The sequence below is a fragment of the Mustelus asterias genome, chromosome 13 (assembly GCF_964213995.1).
Source record: "Mustelus asterias chromosome 13, sMusAst1.hap1.1, whole genome shotgun sequence".
Taxonomy (NCBI): domain Eukaryota; kingdom Metazoa; phylum Chordata; class Chondrichthyes; order Carcharhiniformes; family Triakidae; genus Mustelus; species Mustelus asterias.
In genome coordinates, this window is record NC_135813.1 from 82,147,244 (window position 1) to 82,167,982 (window position 20,739).

General features: G+C 44.5%; 1 protein-coding gene across 1 annotated transcript in view; it reads right to left on the minus strand.

Annotated features, from left to right (window-relative positions):
* LOC144502827 (syntaxin-2-like) overlaps window positions 1-20,739 on the minus strand; it is a 70,658-nt gene that overhangs the window by 23,255 nt on the left and 26,664 nt on the right. The window contains exons 4-6 of the mRNA XM_078227135.1: window positions 5,392-5,466; window positions 3,034-3,107; window positions 1,765-1,873 (exon numbers count right to left, since the gene is read on the minus strand). Of these exons, the coding sequence (XP_078083261.1) occupies window positions 1,765-1,873; window positions 3,034-3,107; window positions 5,392-5,466 (258 nt within the window). The remainder of the gene's footprint in view (window positions 1-1,764; window positions 1,874-3,033; window positions 3,108-5,391; window positions 5,467-20,739) is intronic.

A 20,739-nucleotide genomic window follows, 5' to 3' on the forward strand; every position in this document is an offset into this window, starting at 1 on the left:
CACTGTAGGGTTTCTATGATTCTATGATTCTATATTTGGCAACTAAAGAGCTTTAGGGCAGTCTTTACATCTGAACTCTGACAGCTTTCTTTATTTGTTCGTAGAATGTCGGCATTTTAAGAGGCGTCTTGACAAATACATTAATAGGATGGGAATAGATGGATATGGTCCCCGGGAGGGTAGGGGGGTTTAGTTCAGACGGGCAGCATGGTCGGTGCAGGCTTAGTAGGCCGAAGGGCTTGTTCCTGTGCTGTCATTTTCTTTTCTTTGTATCACTGGCTGGATCAGCATTTATTCCCATTCCTAATTTCCCTTGTAGGGGCGGTTAAGAGTCAACCACATCATTGTGGGTCCAGAGTCACATGTTGCCCAGACCAGGTCAGGATGGCAGGTTTCCTTCCCTAAAGGACATTAGTGAACCAGATGGGATTTTACAATAATCGACAATGGTCATCATTAGACTTTTAATTCCAGATTTTTATTGAACTCAAATTTTACCATCTGCATTGGTGGGATCTGAACCTGGGACCCCAGAGCGTTACTCTCGGTGTCCAGTGACAATAGCACTGTGCCATTGCCTCCCCAACTGCACATTTCAGATAATTCTGAGACCACGCTTGATGGTGGCTTGACTAATATGTTACTCTTTGAAGGGTGAAAGAAGCTTCATCAGCAACGTCACTGAAACGTTCATCCGGCAGCTCAAAGGGGAAGCAATATACCCTGAGGTTTCCAAAAATAGCTTCTGGCAGAGACAATGATTTTTTTTTTAAAGTCTTTGAATTTGTTCCTAAAAAAATCAGGAAGAAAATTCCATTCCAGTGAGAGAACACAATGCCATTGCTTTCCAAAGACAACTGAGACTTTGAATTATTGATGACCATTTGTGGAGATTACAGTTAAAATTGGAGGAAACAGTTGTCTTTAATCATAACACTTATCCAGTTGCACCTTTTTCCACACATTGTATGATTCCAGAGGTTACAATGCAATGCCAAATGCAGAATATTCTGAAGTAATGTTTATGGGAACTGGCATGAAATTTTAAACAAAATCATAAGAATGTTCCAGCCTCTTCTCTTAGGCATCTATCAAACAAATTTCTGATAGCCACATCGGAGTCCATCCCCAAGGACCTTTTCCATCAACTTACCAACCACCGAAGAAAGACTAACCGGCCTATAATTACCAGGGTCATTTCTAATCCCTTTCTTAAACAGAGGAACAACATTCGCCACTCTCCAGTCCTCTGGCACCATCCTTGTGGACAGTGAGGACCCAAAGATCAAAGCCCAAATTTGCTTTGACAAAGGGTCATCTGGACTTGAAATGTCAGCTCTTTTCTCTCCTTACAGATGCCGCCAGACTTGCTGAGATTTTCCAGCATTTTTTCTTTTGGTATCTATCACGAGATGTAGTGTCCAGAATTGAATGTAGAAAAGATGGAGGTGGCTCAAGAGGAGCATAAACACTGGCATGGGTGAGCTGGGCTAAATGGCCTGTTTGTGCTGTTAGTAACCCTAGATGATCAGTTGAGGTTCCGATTCAGGATCTGCAGAGTCAGACATCACACAAAAGCTTCATCACACAAAAGCTTCATCAAACTACAGGTTCAAGTATTACTTGTTCTTAGTTCTATTCTTTGTAATATATTCAATAAAGTGAACCATTTTAAGAGGGGATTTAGAAAAACAAGGTTTAGTGTGGGTCTGTGGTCTGTATTTACTCAATGCAAGAGCAGACATCTCAATAAGATTCACTCACTGATCTCGAGTTGCCGTTGAATCCGTCCTTTGCTGCGCTCTCTGAAGAAGATTTGAATCTCGTTGTACTCGGTCATAACATTCGCAAATTTCCGGGACAGAGTCGAATGCTGAAATTTAAAAAGAGGAAAATGCTTTCTTTATTGGAAGCACATAGGAGGACTTCAGGTAGACTCTTCCTGATGTGTTTTTAAATCAATACAGATATCATTGAACGATGAACCCGAAAAACGAGACTGATGTGACATCGATTTAAACTTTACACAAGACTTCTGAATCGCCACACATTACAACTTAAGTTTACTTGTTTCCTGTTCTGTTACCACTGAAGGTATAATTATGAAATACTAAATTACATTGCAAAAAATGTTTTCAAAACCTGCATAACTGATTATTTTTCAATAGATTGCAATTGCACGTACATGGATTCATGAGTGCACTCATGTACGTATGGGAGATGTTCATGTGCACACGGGATTGTGATTTGTGTACGTGAGTAGGCTTATTTTCATTAAGAGCACATCATTCAGTCATGTTCAGAATATTCCAGACTGCTTCAACATGTGCATCTTCTGGTTAGCACTGTTGCCTCACAGCGCCAGGGACCCGGGTTCAATTCCGACCTCGGTGAACCATCTGTGTGGAGTTTGCACATTCTCCCCGTGTCTGCGTGGGTTTCCTCCGGGTGCCCTGGTTTCCTCCCACAGTTCAAAGATGTGCAGGTTAGGTGGATTGGCCATGCTAAATTGCCCCTTGTCAGGGGGATTAGTAGGGTAAATGTGGGGATAGGGCCTGGGTAGGATTGCCGTTGGTGCGGGCTCAATGGGCTGAATGGCCTCTTTCTGCACTGTCGAGATTCTATGAACTCTGCACTGAGGTGGTATCAAACCAGGAATATAAACCAGAAGCACTGATGTAGTCACAGATTCGGAGCTGATGGATTTGGCTGCAGTCACACGGTAACAGGTTTGCATTAGAAAGGACCAGGAAGTCTTCTTATTAAACTCTCCATCTGTCTGAACAATCTTCACAAACATGTACCACTGAGATGGTTGGAAACTAAGTTCTACACAAGCTTGCACCTCGATAAAATAACTTACCCAAGTCTCAATATTCAATGAATAGCAATGTTTTCAGTGTCTAAACCAAATGCAACAAGGAATTACTGGATGCACGTCCAGAAGTCTTGTCCCTTTCATAACAAATAAATGGAAAGCATCATTTGCCAGATCCTTATGGCAGTAGCTATAACCTGAGCCTGGTACCGTACCTGCGTTTTGCGTATTCTTAAATTTACTGAACCCTGGTTCTCATCGTCTTCATCCTTAATGCTTTGTTCGATAACTACAATTAAAACAAAAGGGTGGGATCAATATTTAGCATCAAGCGAATTATGAATAAGCAATGTCCCAGATACAACTGAATGCCCAGTTTGACAGCACGAGTTAGGCAGAACAACGGCAAATCATTCTTTTGAGAATGGAGCCAGAACAGGCAAGGAGAGTTTCAGTGGGCTCAGTATATCAATATGTCCAAAGCAGTAACCAGAGTGTGGAGCTGCAGCACCAGAAAAGTAGAATCCAACTTGAAGTCATGTTAGAATCCTCCAGCATTCTGGGCTGACCACACCTTGAATTCCATGCCCAGTTCTGACCATTGAAGATTTCAGAGAGAGACTCACTGAAGGCAGTGCAGGGACAAGTCAGGAGGCTAATCTCTAATCTTGGGAGTTCCAAGCGATGAGGGAAGATTGGATTAATTTTGGGTTTTTCAATGCTTTAATGGTGACGATTGAGAGACAGGGATATACAAAGAGGGGGAATAAAAGAGAGTCACCAACTAACCTATTACACTGGGGCGGCACAATGGTTCGCACTGCTGCCCCACAGCGCCAGGGACCCAGCTTCAATCCCGGCCTTGGGTCACTGCCTGCTTGGAGTTGGCATGTTCTCCCCATGTCTGCGTGGGTTTCCTCTGGGTGCTCCAGTTTCCTCCCACAGTCCAAAGATGTGTGGGTTCGGTGGATTGGCCATGCTAAATTGCCCCTTAGTCTCAGGGAGACTAACAGGGTAAATAGATGTGGGGTTATGGGAAAAGGGCCTGGGTGGGATTGTGGTCAGTGCAGCCTCGATGGGCCGAATGGCCGCTTTCTGCACTGTAGGGATTCTACAGTTCTAAAATCTCCATGCAATGTAGGAGTCACTCAGAGCTATCGGAATAACAACAGAGGGAGAGAGCACGGCTCAACATCTCTGAGGAAGTAATATTCCTCAAAGAGCTACAGAAATCCTTATGACTATACCATAACCTCGACTTCCAAAGGTTGACAAAAGTTCAAGAAAGGCCCTTAAAAAGCTCAGACAAAAACTCAAAGCTGTGGGGTTTCAGGATTAGGAGAGACAGGCTTGTTTTCCTCATCCTAGTTAGCTTTAGACCGGAAAATCAAATTGCTTTAATGCAGCTTATGACATATCTTAACCCTGGCTTCAATCTGTTGGCAAATTTGAAGATAACAGCTTTTCAAAAATAACATTAAGGCAAATTAAAATTACTAGCAAAGCAAACTTATTGCAACGCCAAATATCAAATACTGCAATGAGAGACACAGACATTTAATTCATAAACCTTCCTTCAGGATGCAAAATTACTATCAGCATAAGTGCTGATCAGGAAACAGGAGTACACCACTCTGGTCTAATCATCATCGAATCCCTACAATGCAGGAGGCGGCCACTCGGCCCATCGTGTCTGCACAGATTCTTCAATAGAGCATCAGACCCAGGCCCAACCTACCCCTATAACTTCACGTATTTACTCTGCTAATCTCCCTTACTACATCTCTTTGGACACTAATGGAAAAATTACTATGGCCAATCCACTTAACCTGCACATCTTTGGACTGTGGGAGGAGACCCACACAGACACAGGGAGAATGTGCAAACTCCACACAGTCACCCAAGACTGGAATTGAGCCCGGGTCCCTGGTGCTGTGAGGCAGCAGTGCTAACCACTGAGATGCCCCGTGATATAGGGAGGGAGACCGATTATTCCTTCTATGCCTCTCACTCCCAGAGCCTGCATGTGCTGGGGAGTACCCAAAGGCCCAAAACTGTAGGAGTGCCAGCAGTGCATGCTCAGTCTGTTTGACAGAGGAATCGTATGTTTGGGAATGGGGGAGTACCCCTCTTTGTCATTGTACTGGGTGTACATTTGGGGAGAGTATAAACAACAACAACCCTTAAAGGACGTAGGGGATTCAGGTCTGTGTGCACTCTGGCCAAATTTCCCTTGGGAGTGTGTGTATAAATTAGTGCAAGATGATGCTATATACACAATTATATCATACAGCAGAGAAAGAGGCCATTCTGTCCATCATGTCTCTGTCAGCTCTTTGGTCAAGTTACCCAATTAATCCCATTAACCCCGCTCGCCCTCCACAGCCCTGCAAATTTTTATTCCTTTTCAAAATATTTATCCAATTTTCTTCAGAAAGTTATTGGATCTGCTTCTACTAAACTTTCAAATGATAACCTATTTTACAACCCTGTAACCCCTCTGGTTTTCATGAGCTATGTTAAACACATGTCCTCTGGTAAAATATTTTATTGACTTATCTGAAAACACTTACTCTTTAGCTTATTTCGGACTGTGTTTGCAGTTCTCTTGATTCTGAGCGTCAGCTCTTCCAGTTCTTCTTTGGTTTCTTTTTAAGAGAAAAAGAATAGAGTGATCTTCCAAACTTTTAGAAAGGGTATTGGAATCGACATGCTGAACAGGCATTTCCATTCTGCCGCAGTGAAGGATGGATATTCTCAGCAATGTGTTAATGCCTGTCTTAAATAGTTATCAACACATCTCGCACTTTGAAGAAAGGCATGCATTTATAGAGAACCTTTCAAAATCACAATGACAGAATATCACAGGTTGGAAAAGGCCCTTCGGCACATCAAGTGTGCACCAACGCATGAAAGGCCCTGACCTCCCCACCTAATTCCACTTGCCAGCACTTGGCCCATAGCCTTGAATGTTATGGCGTACCAAGTACTCATCCAGGTACTTTTTAAAGGATGAGAGGCATCCCGCTTCCATCACCCTCCCTGGCAGCGCATTCCAAGCCATCACTACCCTCTGAGTAAAAAGGTTTTTCCTCAAATCTCATTTGAGAGCACATTTCCACTCCATCTGACGAAGGAGCAGCGCTCCGAAAGCTAATGGTATTTGCTACCAAATAAACCTGTTGGACTTTAACCTGGTGTTGTTAAAACTCTTACTGTGTTCACCCCAGGCAGCATCCTGGTGAATCTCCTCTGCACCACCTCCAGTGCATTCACGTTCTTCCTATAATGTGGAGACCAGAACCTTTCACAACTCCACTATCCCATAACATGATACAACAAGCCCGCAGTTAATGTTTCGCTTTATTGTGGAAGTCAATCGCTGTTAAGCATCATGAGATTGGTTTTTAACCTCATTTCCCCCGTAACCTGACTGGCAGCATTTTGGAGTGGCCTGTCCTGCTCTCTAACTCCGACTTGCATGCACGATTCAGATTTGTCGCCAGGTCCTCTCCCCATGCCCTCCCCAACATCTCGCAGAACATCCCACGCCCTGACCCACCCACTGCTTCGCTCTCCTGAATCTGCGTTCCCAGTCAAGATCCAGATCCAAAACCGATGCTCGAGCTCCAGGGTTCAGGAGTACCGAGTTGTGGCTGTTATAATCCATGAATATTTTTTTTTAAAAGAGGATTCAAAGCTGCTACTCCTGCCTCATTGTTAATCTCCGGAAGCCGCAGGCACAGCAAGAGTTCAGAAGGAAGCAGCGAGCGGGAGCATTTTTAAAAAAAAATCATCATGGATTAAACAGCCCCAGCTTGGCACTTCTGCCATCCACACTTTCACAACCCAGGAACTTTGGCTTCTGATCAGATTCGGATCTTGAACGGGAATGGACCGTTCAAAATATTTTTCACAGACATACTCAAAACTGAATGCACATGTGCTGTGAGGAGGGAGAGCAGGATTCCTCCTGGTTTGGACCAAGTTACAGGTCAAGTCTCCTTTATCCATAAATCCAAAAACCGAAGGCACCCATCTCAGAAACGCACGTTTTTTGAACCTCATCGAGCTTCAGCGCAGCAAGCCGGGGCATTTGCACTGCTTAACTTGTGATTTTTTGGTGAACATGTTGAAGAGAATATTTTCAGGTCCCCTGTATTTATCAGTGATACATCTTACTTTTCCAGCCATTTAATTTACTTCACACTATAGCTAGTAATGTAAGTTTATAAGCCGAATTTGAAAGCCAGAATGATCTGAATTGCAATCAGCCCCAATGGCTTCAGATAGAGGATACCCGACCTGTATTTACCTTATTTCACTGTAAGCAGGTTTAACTGCCGCTAAGCTTGGGGGAACAGGAGGAACATTAGCACGAGATTCGGATTGCCAATAAGTGGTAAGAGGTGGCCATTAGGGGAGAAGAGGATCAGTCCTACCCTAGAGAATCTTCACTCTGAATTAGCTCACTGCCTAAGCTCACCCTTCATATCTGGGATAAAAGAGGGTTGCATTGGAAGAATACAAATACATTCACGTGACAGTCCCATTATAGAAACAATGTTCCATTCTCCTCTCCGTGAGTGAGCAGGCATATCTCATCTTCCCATCTCTCTGGAGGTTTACATTTAATGCAGGCTTGATGGAGCAAAGAGCGCATCTTTAGATATAATGCTTCTCATTCCTCAAACTCCACCACCTAAACAATGGGCTGTTAAAAAGATAGGGTGACCAGATGTCCTGGTTTTGGTGGGAAAGTCCTGATTTTTCATTAAGTGTCCCGACGTCACGACTATTTTCTAAAAATAGTTCCAAAGGTTTCACCCTTTCCGCCAAATGTAAAGGGTGTAGGGAGCAGGAAAGCTGTGAAATTTCATCCTACTGTAAATACCCATCACATTGCCTTCAGCAGACCTGTATCCCTCCTCCCATATCTCCAATGAGCTGCTAGGACCTTTCCGATGCTCCATCGCTGAGGAAGTTTTTAATGATCTACGGAATTGGGTTGCCAACTCTGGCTGGACGTATTTCGGGAGATGTCACATGACCTCCCACCTTCAATTGCCCCACCCCTGGACTCTTGCCATTAGTCACCCAACATGTCAATCATTACAAAGCCCAGCCTTCCCATGGCTTTGCAATGTGTCCTGTCCGAGACTTATGGAAATCTGGTCACCCAGAGAAGGGGAAGATGGTGGCAGACCCTTCAGCCTCGTCTTTTACACTGACGAGCTGTGCTCCGCCTTCACTGAGGATGGGGATAAGGTCTCCGCCTCCGGATAATAATTTCATTGTCCACACTATTCATGATTGGGCATGGCAGGACTGCAGTTTGTTCTGATCAGTTGGTTGCGGGATCGCTTTCCACTGCCCATTGCTGCTGCTTCCACTGATGTAACTTCCCAGAATTTATTTTTATTTTTTTAGGTACTCCTGGTACTGATCCTGGAATGCACTTCACTGAACTAGGACTGCTGCCCTGACATGGTGGTAATGTTAGAATGAGGGTTATGCATTACAGATTGTGGTCGAATACAATTCTGCTGCTAACAGCCCACAGTTTTTCACAGAAGTCCAGTTCTGAGCTGCTAAGTCCATTCTGGGTCTATCCCAAGGTGCTAGTGCCTAGTGTGTTGGTTCTCTCATCACCTGCTGCATGGTCTGATAGTTAGATGCTCTTCAGGACTCTGCCAGCACTGAGGCAGTCTTGCTGATGAACATGGAAATCCCCCAGGCAGAGTACACCGTGTACCCTTTGCTACGATCCCAGCTGTTATCATCACTGGACAGGTCAGATCCCAGAAGAGAAACTGGCTTGATAGATCATAGTTTTAAAATGGTTTTTAAAACCTTGGAGGACGTTTACTGATCAGATTCACAGGAGTCTGCTGTCGACTCTTTAGCAAAAAGATAAAATATTAAAAAACATTAACTATATCACACTAGACAATAAGAAGCTTGGAAAGATCTGACACCCAGCAAACTCTCACTATCCCTTTTATCCCAGCAATGCCCTTACAGACCCAAGACTACTGAAGAGGTATTATTTCCACACCAAGGATAGAGTGGGTTCAGTTGCAAAGAGGGTTTGTTCCAGTAGACTTCTCAATATTCACCAGAAGTCCTTCCACAATTGATATCTTTCGAGATACAGAAAACTCACTAAATTCATTACATAGAAACGAGAAGCAGGAGACGACCATTCGGCCCTTCGATCTTGCTCCGCCATTCATTTTGATCACCGAATTCAATATCTTGATTCCCCCCCTTCCCCCCCATATCCCTTGATCCCTTTAGCCCCAAGAGCGATATCTAATTTCTTCTACAAATCAGACAACGTTATGGCCTCAACTACATTCTGTGGGAGTGAATTCCACACATTCACCAACCTCTGGGTGAAGAAATTTCTCCTCACCTCAGTTCTAAAGGTTTACCCCCTTATCCTCAAACTATCACCCCTAGTTCTAGTTCCTTTAACTTTACAGCAATAGAAAGGAGTTCCTTAAACTCATTTCATCAGCTGTCTGGCATCATTTTCAGCTAGAATCTGTCAGGTGGACTGAGCTTTCACTGTGGTATATTCGTATCAGTTGAAACTAAAACTGTTTTTCTTGTCTCTCCCCGTTTGTGAGTCTTTTCTCTGACCCTCTGTTGCAAGGCAATAGCACAGCCTTTTCTACTTTTTATTTGTTTTAACTTCACTGACTAATCCCTTGGTAACCCATCTCTTCAAGAGTCGTACACTAACAATACATACATACAATCAGGGCTTGGAGACTTCCCGGCTTCATCACAATAAAACCTCAAATTAAACCAAACACAGGTTTCAGCTTTAGCTAATAGAATATAACACCCACAAATATAAGTACACCTCACTGAAAACTATGTCCAGTTTCTTGTACATTGCCACCCTCAATGCTTCTCCTAAGTGATGTTTAACATGGAGAAGCACTGATTCATCAACTGATTACAACCTACCACCCTCCCTCAGCGGGAGCTTTCCTTGCCCACGTTTGACCTGATGAGATGAGGCATCATGGGACCTGGAGGCCTCCCAGAGCCACAACCTCTTGACCGTATACTGCTGTGCTACTCCAGTGTCATGCATGCCAATTGCCAACACCCCTCCTTCATTCCAGTGTGGGTTATGTGTAAAGATATACTCAAATTAACAAACCAGACGACATTTATTCAGCGATGAAACGTGCAGAAATAATGCCTTTGCTGAGAGGAATCCTCAGCCTCCTGTGTGGCACAGTGGTTCGCACTGCTGCCTCACAGCGCCAGGAATCCGGGTTCGATTCCCAGCTCGGGTCACTGTCAGTGCGGAGTGTGCACTTTCTCCCCGTGTCTGCGTGGGTTTCCTCCAAGTGCTCCGGTTTCTTCCCACAGTCTGAAAGACGTGCTGGTTAGGTGCATTGGCCATGCTAAACTCTCCCTCTCTGTACCCAAACAGGCGCCGGAGTGTGGCGACTAGGGGATTTCCACAGCAACTTCATTGCAGTGTTAATGTAAGCCAACATGTGACACTAATAAATAAACTTTAAACCTTAAACAGACACCAATAAAATACAGAACATGTTAAGGCCCATTTCTCAAGCAGCGCACAAGGGATCCAATGGCTTGCTCCTACATACCAGTGGATAGTTGTGCTCACAAGTTTGCTGAGTTACTAAAATAAAAGGAAGATACTGTGGATGCTGGAGATTTGAAATAAAGTTTTGAGGAAGTTATATTGGAAAGTTAACGGTTTCTCTTTTCACAGATGCCGCTGGGCCTTGCTGGGTTTTCCCAGCACTTTGTATTATTGCTGAGTTACTAAGTTTTGTCATCTGATCTTATACCGTTATCTTAGTACATTTGGCTGCGTGACACTTTCATGCCCCAGATCACATTACACCCTACAGTATTAATGTACTATTCCAACTCGAAATACAAGCTGACAAAGCAAAATTACACATCATTCAACCAGCATTTCAGTGCTCAGACGTGTGGATTTCTCCAGTGTTTAACGCACCAGGTTATCCCCTGGGTTTTTCTCAGAATGGGGAGAGGTTACTTCATGCTGTAAGAGTGAGTAACAAAGTGGGGAAAGTGTCACAGGAAGCAAGCTTGACGGCACATTTAACATTACTAACTAAAGCTCCTGTGGTATTTCTCAGTGAGTTGACGTTTTCGTAAGAATGTGCAACGCTGAGCAGCGTCCTGTTACCACAGAGACACGGACAGATCAGCTGGGGACTGCCCATGAATTAGCTGGTGCTGGGATCAAGCCGCAGGTCCTGCTTTATTTTGGGATCTGGATAGGGGACTAACGGTTCCGGGAACATCCAGAGAGGGAGCTCTTGGAGCAGGTGCTGGGATCTGGAGGCCATTGTGACTGAGTTCCAAAGATCAGGGAACATTGAGGGTTGATTTTATTGTCACATGTATTAGTATACAGTGAAAAGTAGTGTTTCTTGCGCGCTATACAGACAGAGCATACCGCTCATAGAGAAGGAAACGAGAGAGTGCAGAATGTAGTGTTACAGTCAAAGCTAGGGTGTAGAGAAAGATCAACTTAATGCGAGGTAGGGCCATTCAAAAGTCCGACAGCAGCAGGGAAGAAGCTGTTCTTGAGTCGGTTGGTACGTGACCTCAGACTTTTGTATCTTTTTCCCAACGGAAGAAGGGGGAAAAGAGAATGTCTGGGGGTGCGAGGGGTCCTTAATTATGCTGGCTGCTTTGCCGAGGCAGTAGGAAGTGTAGACAGAGTCAATGGATGGGAGGCTGGTTTGTGTGTGGGTTGGGCTATATTCACGACCTTTTGTAGTTTCTTGCAGTCTTGGTCAGAGCAGGAGCCATACCAAGCTGTGATACATCCAGAAAAGATGCTTTCTATGGTGTATCTGTAAAACAGTGAGAGTCGTAGCAAAGCCTCCTGAGAAAGTAGAGACATTGGTGGGCTTTCTTAATTATACTGTCGGATTAGAGAACATTCTGAATGCAGTCAAGGGATTTGTTAGCACTGAGATGGGCTGAGAGATGTAGAAGTGAGAAGAATAGAGGAAGGAGTTCCAGAAGGACTTGGGGTTTGAAGTACTGGAGGTTACGGAGATCTGAGTACAGTCAGTCATGGAGTCTAACATCCTTGGGAGTGATTCCCCCAACTACCCCAGCAAGAGGCTAGAATCCAAACTACCATCAGGTTACATCCTAGCCCCACCTGCCTGGTCCTCATCGTCAGCGAGTTCCCAGCATCACATCCTTGTATTCAAGGATTAAGGATACATTTTCTTCTCTAAAATAAATGGATTGAGATTATCCTGGATTTTGGGAGGGGGGGGGGGGGGGGGGGGGGCTGTTGCAGCTATAATCCTCAATTGGCAGCTCCATGATGCACAATGACTTATACAATCTCAAACATAAATCTCAAAGCACTTATAAATTCAAATTTTAAATATAAATATTGTTACGTCTCAAATCTGGTTTTTATTAGACTGAATATATACAATCTGGCTAAACAATTCTCTCTTTTTCAAAGCGACTCAATACCAACAGTTGCTAATGTTCCGCTGCTGCTCTCATGAGCTGTTGCTGTTTTTTCCATGAGGAGATCCCAACAGAACAGCACAATGTAATATATTCATATCAATTCATCTATTGCCTGAAATAAAAGCTTCCAAAAATTCAATATCCAAGTTTCTTTTGTTCACTTGGGTGAAGAAACTTGGAAACTCTTAATGAGATACTAATAACCCTGGGGAGTTCCATAATCTGCAAAGGTTCTGAATACAGAGATTGCAATCTGCTGTGCGCCCAGGATGCAGTGACTTGTACCAAGATGCCTTCCGATAAATTAGCCAGTTGAAGCCCAAACTTTGAGGGGCCAGGGGAGTCGATTGAAAACTTCAATAGCGCTGGAGAAATAGAATCTAATTGCAAGATACACAACATTAAAGTTTAAAAGCAAATTACTGCGGATGCTGGAATCTGAAACCAAAAGAGAAAACGCTGGAAAATCTCAGCAGGTCTGGCAGCGTCTGTAAGGAGAGAAAAGGGCTGATGAGTCCAGATGACCCTTTGTCAAAGCTTTGTCGAGTCATCTGGACTCGAAACGTCAGCTCTTTTCTCTCCTTGCAGATGCTGCCAGACCTGCTGAGATTTTCCAGCGTTCTCTCTTTTGATTAAAGTTTAAAAGCTCTTTAGAAATGAGAATTTGGAGTTGCTGAGCTGAATGAAGGTGAACACATTTGCTCAGGATGGTCAGTGCCTCGAACTGCAGGATCACAGCTGGCATGGTCATGGGAAAATCCGATTAAAGCAAGGCAGGGCAGATGTCACAAGGTGCCTACACAGCACTGACGAGCTCATTGGGTCTGGTAACATATGCCCCTCGTTTGGTAAGATGACAGGATATACCAATTTTAATAGAAGTGTGAAACATGTTACTGCTGGCTCAAAATAAAACCACGCAATGCAGTCCAGTATTTGGCCAGGGGCCAGGTTATACTGCTCAGCATCAGCCAAATATAAGCTGAATTATGCTGTCCAGGCTTAACAAGCAAGCACATCAAACCACACCAGCTGAAAGGGGATGGGTGGGGAGATAAGCAGAGTCTCTCTAGTTCAAGCTGACTCTATGGGTTAGTAATGGGTCAGATTCCACCAACTTTGGCAGACCCGGCACAGGGAGTGGGATTCTGCTATTTAATACCAGATAATCTTAAACTAGGGTCTGAACTAGACAGCATGATTCCCTACTTGGTCTTTTGCTAATTATCTTACATCTGTCCCCTCTGCTAACTGACCCTCCTGTCTCTATCAAAATACCTCCACTTTAAATGCAGATCTCAAACTTATAAAATTCTAACAGGGTTCGGTTCAGAAAGAATGTCCCCAATGGTGGGGAAGTCCAGAACTAGGGGTGATAGTTTGAGGATAAGGGGTAAACCTTTTAGAACTGAGGTGAGAAGTTTCTTCACCCAGAGGGTGGTGAATGTGTGGAATTCACTACCACAGAATATAGTTGAGGCCAAAACATTGTCTGATTTCAAGAAGAAATTAGATATTGCTCTTGGGGTAAAAGGATCAAGGGACATGGGGATGGGGGAGGCGGGAGGCAGGATCAGGATATTGAATTTGATGATCAGCCATGATCAAAATGATTGACAGAGCAGGCTCAAAGGGCCACATGGCCTACTCCTGCTTCTAGTTTCTATGTTTCTAAGAAATAGGAGTAGACCATATGACCAACTGAGCCTGTTCCGCCATCCAATATCACAGCTGATTGTTGACCTCAACTCCACTTCCTGGCTCTATCCCTCACCCTGAAGCACCAAAACCTGTGTATACCAGTCGTAGTAAGAAGTTTAACAACACGTTAAAGTCCAACAGGTTTATTTGGTAGCAAAAGCCACGCAAGCTTTCGGAGCTCCAAGCCCCTTCTTCAGGTGAGTGGGAATTCTGTTCACGAACAGGGCATATAAAGACACAGACTCAATTTACATGAATAATGGTTGGAATGCGAATACTTACAGCTAATCATGACTTGATTAGCTGTAAGTATTCGCATTCCAACCATTATTCATGTAAATTGAGTCTGTGTCTTTATATGCCCTGTTTGAACAGAATTCCCACTCACCTGAAGAAGGGGCTTGGAGCTCCGAAAGCTTGTGTGGCTTTTGCTACCAAATAAACCTGTTGGACTTTAACGTGTTGTTAAACTTCTTACTGTGTTTACCCCAGTCCAACGCCGGCATCTCCACATCATGTATACCAGTCGTAGACATCTCAAACAGTGGAACATTCACAATCCTTGAGAGGGGAGAGAATTCACAGCTGAGTGAAGCAATTTCTCATCTCAGTCCTAAATGATTCGCTCTAATGAGGTTCTCCGACCAGCAGAAACAACCTTTCAGCATTCATCAAGCCCCTTCATAATCTTTAATGAGATCAACTCCCATTCTTCTAAATTCAGAGAATCTAGGCCCAATTTACTCAGCCGATCATAGCACCTTCCCCTCATCCCAAGGAACAGTTTAGTGAATCTTCATTAACGCCTCCAATGCGAGTTGGCAAATTAAACAGAGCAAAATGACACGGTGGCACAGTGGTTAGCACTGCTGCCTCTCAGCGCCAGGGACCCAGGTTCAATTCCGGCCTCAGGTGACACTGTGGAGTTTACACGTTCTCCCGTGTCTGCGCGAGTTTCCTCCAAGTGCTCCGGTTTCCTCCCACACTCCAAAGATGTGCAGGTTGCACGGCTTGGCCATGCTAAATCACCCGTGTCAAGGAGATTAGCTGGGGTAAATACATACAGTTATCATAGAAATCATAGAAACCCTACAGTGCAGAAGGAGGTCATTCGGCCCATCGAGTCTGCACCGACCACAATCCCACCCAGGCCCTACCCCCACATATTTACCCACTAATCCCACTAACCTACGCATCTCAGGACTCTAAGGGGCAATTTTTTTTTTTAACCTGGCCAATCAACTTAACCCGCACATCTTTGGACTGTGGGAGGAAACCGGAGCAACCGGAGGAAACCCACGCAGACACGAGGAGAATGTGCAAACTCCACACAGACAGTGACCCGAGCCGGGAATCGAACCCAGGACCCTGGAGTTGTGAAGCAGCAGTGCTAACCACTGTGCTACTGTGCCGCCCCATTTAAATCGCGCTGGGGATTGAGGATAGGGCCTGGGTGGGATTGTGGTCGATGCAGGCTCGATGGGCCCAATGGTCTCTTTCTGCGCCATAGGGATTCTATGATTCTTCTATTCTATTATTCAGACGTGTTGTCATCAAAACCCTGTACAATTGTAACAAGGCAACTTTATTGCTGTGCTCAACTCCTCTTGCAATAAAGGCCAACATGCCACTTGTCTTCCTAAATGATTGCTGCACCTGCCTCATTAATTCAATTAAAATACCTCAATTAAATCTCACTTTAACCTAAAATCCCTCATTCTGTTACCATTCTGGCAAATCGCCTCTGTACCTTCTCCAAGGTCTTGATATCCTTCCTAAAGTGTGGCGCACAGAACTGGGACAATTCTCCTGTTGAGGCCCAACTAATGATTTGGAAAAGGCTTGGTATAACCTCCTTGCTTTTATATGACTACCCCTGTTTGCCAGTGCTGTGCTGCATCATTTAAGCTGGTCAATCTCCAACAACAACCACACACACTTTTAGGGGTATAGTTGTAGGGTAAGGGAAAGGAGGTTCAGAACAGATTTGAAAATGAAATTCACGGAGGACGATGAGAACCTGGAATGTGCTGCCTGGGAAGGTAATGGGGGCTGAAAACCTTACAACCTTTAAAAAGCATTTGGGTGAGCACTTGAAACATTCAAGGATATGGGACAGGTGCTGGAAAATGGGATTAGCGCGATTTAAATGGTAGTTATTGTTGGTGTAGACTCGATGGGCTGAAGGGCCTTTTCTGCGCTGTACGACTATGACACACTGGCTAGTCCTGGCAATTTGAGGTCACGTACTAACCGACTCAAGAACAGCTTCTTCCCTGCTGCCATCAGATTTTTGAATGGACTTACCTCACATTAAGTTGATCTTTCTCTACACCCTAGCTAGGACTGTGACACTACATTCTGCACTCTCTCCTTTCCTTCTCTATGAACGGTATGCTTTGTCAGTGTAGCACGCAAGAAACAATACTTTTCACTACATGCTAATACATGTGACGTTAATAAATCAAATCACTGATAAATCTGATCCCTCTTTCTGGTGTAGGGAAAGTGCGTCATGGCTCTATAAAGTGTGTGCAAACAGAAACTATTAGGTCTATGGATTTCCTGCATATGACCACAGGATTCCAACAATATCAATAAAATACTGCCAAAGCAACCAAGAACCAGCTTCACAGCGAGATGGTGTGTTCAGTTGCAACTTTTGTGATCACATTGCCGGATGCATTTAAATGCGTGGTGAGGTTCAGAGTCCTGCAGAGGGTGACTCACTGCTGCAACGTGAGCTGCAGACCACAGGGAATCTGGCTGCAACTTTGAAAATTGATAGCTTCAGCTCAGCATCCAGGAGCACAAAAATCACTCAGTCCGACTGGATCAATGGAATTGACTGCTGATAAACACATGCTGCCTGACAGCAAAGTGTCATCTCAGCAGGGTCCCGATTTGGACTGGCTTCTACAGAATTCAGGTAGAAACAGAAATACAGATCTATGGCATGACAGCACAGTGGTTAGCACTGCTGTCTCACAGCGCCAGGGACCCGGGTTCGATTCCCGGCTTGGGTGACTGTCGGTGTGGAGTTTGCACATTCTCCCCGTGTCTGCGTGGGTTTCCTCCGGGTGCTCCGGTTTCCTCCCACACTCCGAAAGATGTGCAGGTTCGGTTGATTGGCCGTGCTAAATTGCACCTTAGTGTCGGGGGACCAACAGGGTAAATGTGTGGGGTTACAGGGATTGGGCCTGGGTGGGATTGTGGTTGGTGCAGGTTCGATGGGCTGAATGGCCTCCTTCTGCACTGTAGGGACTCTATGATCTGTAATGCTGCACTTTAACAATTTAGCCGGTTGTGGATCTTGAGCCTGAAGCTGATGAGCATTTGGCAATCAATAATTAACTTGCACAGGTACCTTCACTTCAAACTGTGGTTTTAAAAAGTTAACAGCAGAATAATATTGAGGAGCAGCTTCCTGTTAATAACTCAGAGATCCTCTGCTACCTGAGCAAAGTTCTCACCTGTCAGTCATTTCCTCCAATTTTTATTGTGAGCTTCCCGATGTCACTTGGTCGCTAACTGACCTTAAAGGCACAGCAACTGGACCCATGGCCTTAAAAAGGAGTAGATTTGCCACAACTGCACTGAGCATAACAATGCACTGAAGATACCCTGGATCTCAAGCGCTTTCACCTTCTTTATCAATCTCCCATGTATAATTATTAGTGTCACAAGTAGGCTTACATTAACACTGCAATGAAGTTAGAGAAAATCCCCTAGTCGCCACACTCCAGCGCCTGCTCGGGTACACCGAGGGAGAATTTAGCATGGCCAATGCACCTAACCAGCAAGTCTTTTGGACTGTGGAAGGAAACCCATGCAGACACGGGGAGAATGTGCAGACTCCACACAGGCAGTGGCCCAAGCCAGGAATCGAACTCGGGTCCCTGGCGCTGTGAGGCAGCAGTGCTAACCACTGTGCCGCCCCCTAATGGGCCCTACTCTACCCCTTAATATACTAACTGAATATCTTGGGAACCTCCCTAACCTTAGCCACCAGATCCTGCCTTATTTTAATCAAATCCGCCATCCCCCAATCCGAATCTTTTTTCCGACCATCTTTTTTCTTTTCCATAACAAACTGAAATTGTACTGGGTTGTGGTTGCTATCACTAAAATGCTCTCCCACTGCCATCTCGATTACCAGTCCAGTCTGGTTTCCTAGAATTAGATCCAGCACTGCGCCTTCCCTTGTTGGACCTTCTACATATTGAGATAAAAATCTCTCCTGAGCACATTTCAAGAAATCTGCCCCCTTCAAACCCTTTACAGTGAATATCTCAATTAATGTTGGGGAAGGTGAAATCCCCTAGTATAATAACCCCATTATTTTTATACAACCTCAGTGAATTGTCTACATATCTGCTCCTCTATTGCCCGCTGACTGTTTGGGGGCCTATAATACACTCCCAACAATGTGCCTGCCCTCTTGTTATTCCTAAGCTTTACCCACAAAGCCTCATTTAAAGGCCCTTCCAAGATATTGTCCCTCCTTACTGTAGCAACTGACTGTGACAAATGTGACACCACCTCCTCCTTTACACTCTCCCCTGAAGATCCTATACCCAGGGATGTTGAGTTGCCAGTCCTGTCCCTCTCTCTGTGATGACAACGATATTCAAATCCATGTATTCACATTGCCTCCTCTCATTTTTTCCTGCCAAGTTGACTGACTTCACATTTGCTCCTGCAATAACATTAACAATGATGAGAGCTGAGATGAGATCTTGGTACAATGTTAGTGGAGGCCCTTCATGTTGATTGGGTGTTAAGAAAGTATCACAGAGGTGGACCAGCGCAGATCCCGACAATAACCAAGTTTCAAAAAGCTGTAATTACACAATCAAGAACAAAAGATGATGAGTTTGGATTATTGCTGAAACTGTACTAAAAATACAGTAAAAACTACGTGTAGTTATTTTGAAACAAACATAACTTCTTGGCCACAATCTGTACTTGAAGGTGTCAAGTCTAACTGAATAGGGTTTCGATGGAACTTGTGTAAAGTCATTTTAATAAGGACTTTAAAATGAGGAAGAGGCAAGTGCTTCTTTTCCTGTTTCAGTAGCATTGTTAAACATACTTCCCTAGAGTGCCAGTGTCATATCTTTGCGTAGTAGGTCTGACATGTGTAGTATTTATCTGCCAGCCAGCCTTCTCTCACACTCAGCTGTCAGCTGCAGATTCTCCAATTCAAGGCAAAAAAAAACAATGTCTCAGTGCTTCCTGGACACCAAGGCAAAACATACAGATGTTGAATAAGTCAGCAGCTCTGTGCAGCGCCAATTATAATGCTGACCAAAAAAGATGACAAAGTGTAGCTCGATGCTTTGCCATAATTTTTTGTCAGCATTTTATCATGCATATGTTATCGTCACGACTGAGGGACAAGAAGAGAATCAAGAAATATGGGGATAGGCCAAGAAAGCACAGTTCAGTTAGATGAGCCATAATGATCTTATTGAATAGTGGAGCAGATTCGAGGGGCCTTATGACCCACTCTTGTTCCTTTTATGTTTTGCTCAAATTTTCAGATTAAATAGGAACAAGAGGAACCACTCAGCCTCTCGGGCCTGTTCTACCATTCAGTGAACTCATGGCGAAACTGCCGCTTAACCACTTCCACCCACCTTGGCTCCATTGCTGGTCGAACACAACTCAGAATAGTGTTCAATTCTGGTGGCCACACTACCAGAAGGATGTGGAGGTTTTGGAGAGGGTACAGAAAAGATTTACCAGGATGTTGCCTGGTATGGAGGGCATTAGTAATGAGGAGAGGTTGGAGAAACTTGATTTGTTCTCACTGGAACGACAGAGGTTGAGGGGCGACCTGATAGAAGTCTACAAGATTATGAGGGGCATGGACAGAGTGGATAGTCAGAAGTTCTTTTCCCCCCTCAGAGTGGAAGAGTCAATTACTAGGGGGCATAGGTTTAAGGTGCGAGGGGCAAGGTTTCAAGGAGATGTACGAGGCAAGTTTTTTTTTTAAACAGAGGGTGGTGGGTGCCTGGAACTCGCTGCCAGGGGAGGTAGTGGAAGCAGATACGATAGTGACTTATAAGCAGTGTCTTGGCAAATACATGAATAGGATGGGAATAGAGGGATATGGTCCTTGGAAGGGTAGAGGGTTTTAGTCCACTCAGGCAGCATAGAAACATAGAAAGAAACATAGAAAAACTACAGCACAAAACAGGCCCTTCGGCCGCACAAGTTGTGCCAAACATATCCCTACCTTTTAGGCCTACCTATAACCCTCCATCCTATTAAGTCCCATGTACTCATCCAGGAGTCTCTTAAAAGACCCTATTGAGTTTGCCTCCACCACCACTGACGGCAGCTATTGAAATGCATGATTTCCCGTTTCTTGAAAGTGGCAGAAAATGGACCAGTCAGGGAGAAATGTTCATGACATTAATAAAATTCTCGTGTCCAGTGGACCACTGCCAGCTGCCACACAATTTAAAGTTAATCGATTGTCACAAACAGGCTTACATTAACACTGCAATGAAGTTACTGTGAAAATTCCCCAGTTGCCTCACTCTGGTGCCTGTTCAGGTACACTGGAGGGAGAATTTAACATGGCCAATGCACCTAACCAGCATGTCTTTTGGACTGAGGGGGGGGGGGGGGGAAGCTGGAGTACCTGGAGGAAACCCACGCAGACACGGGGA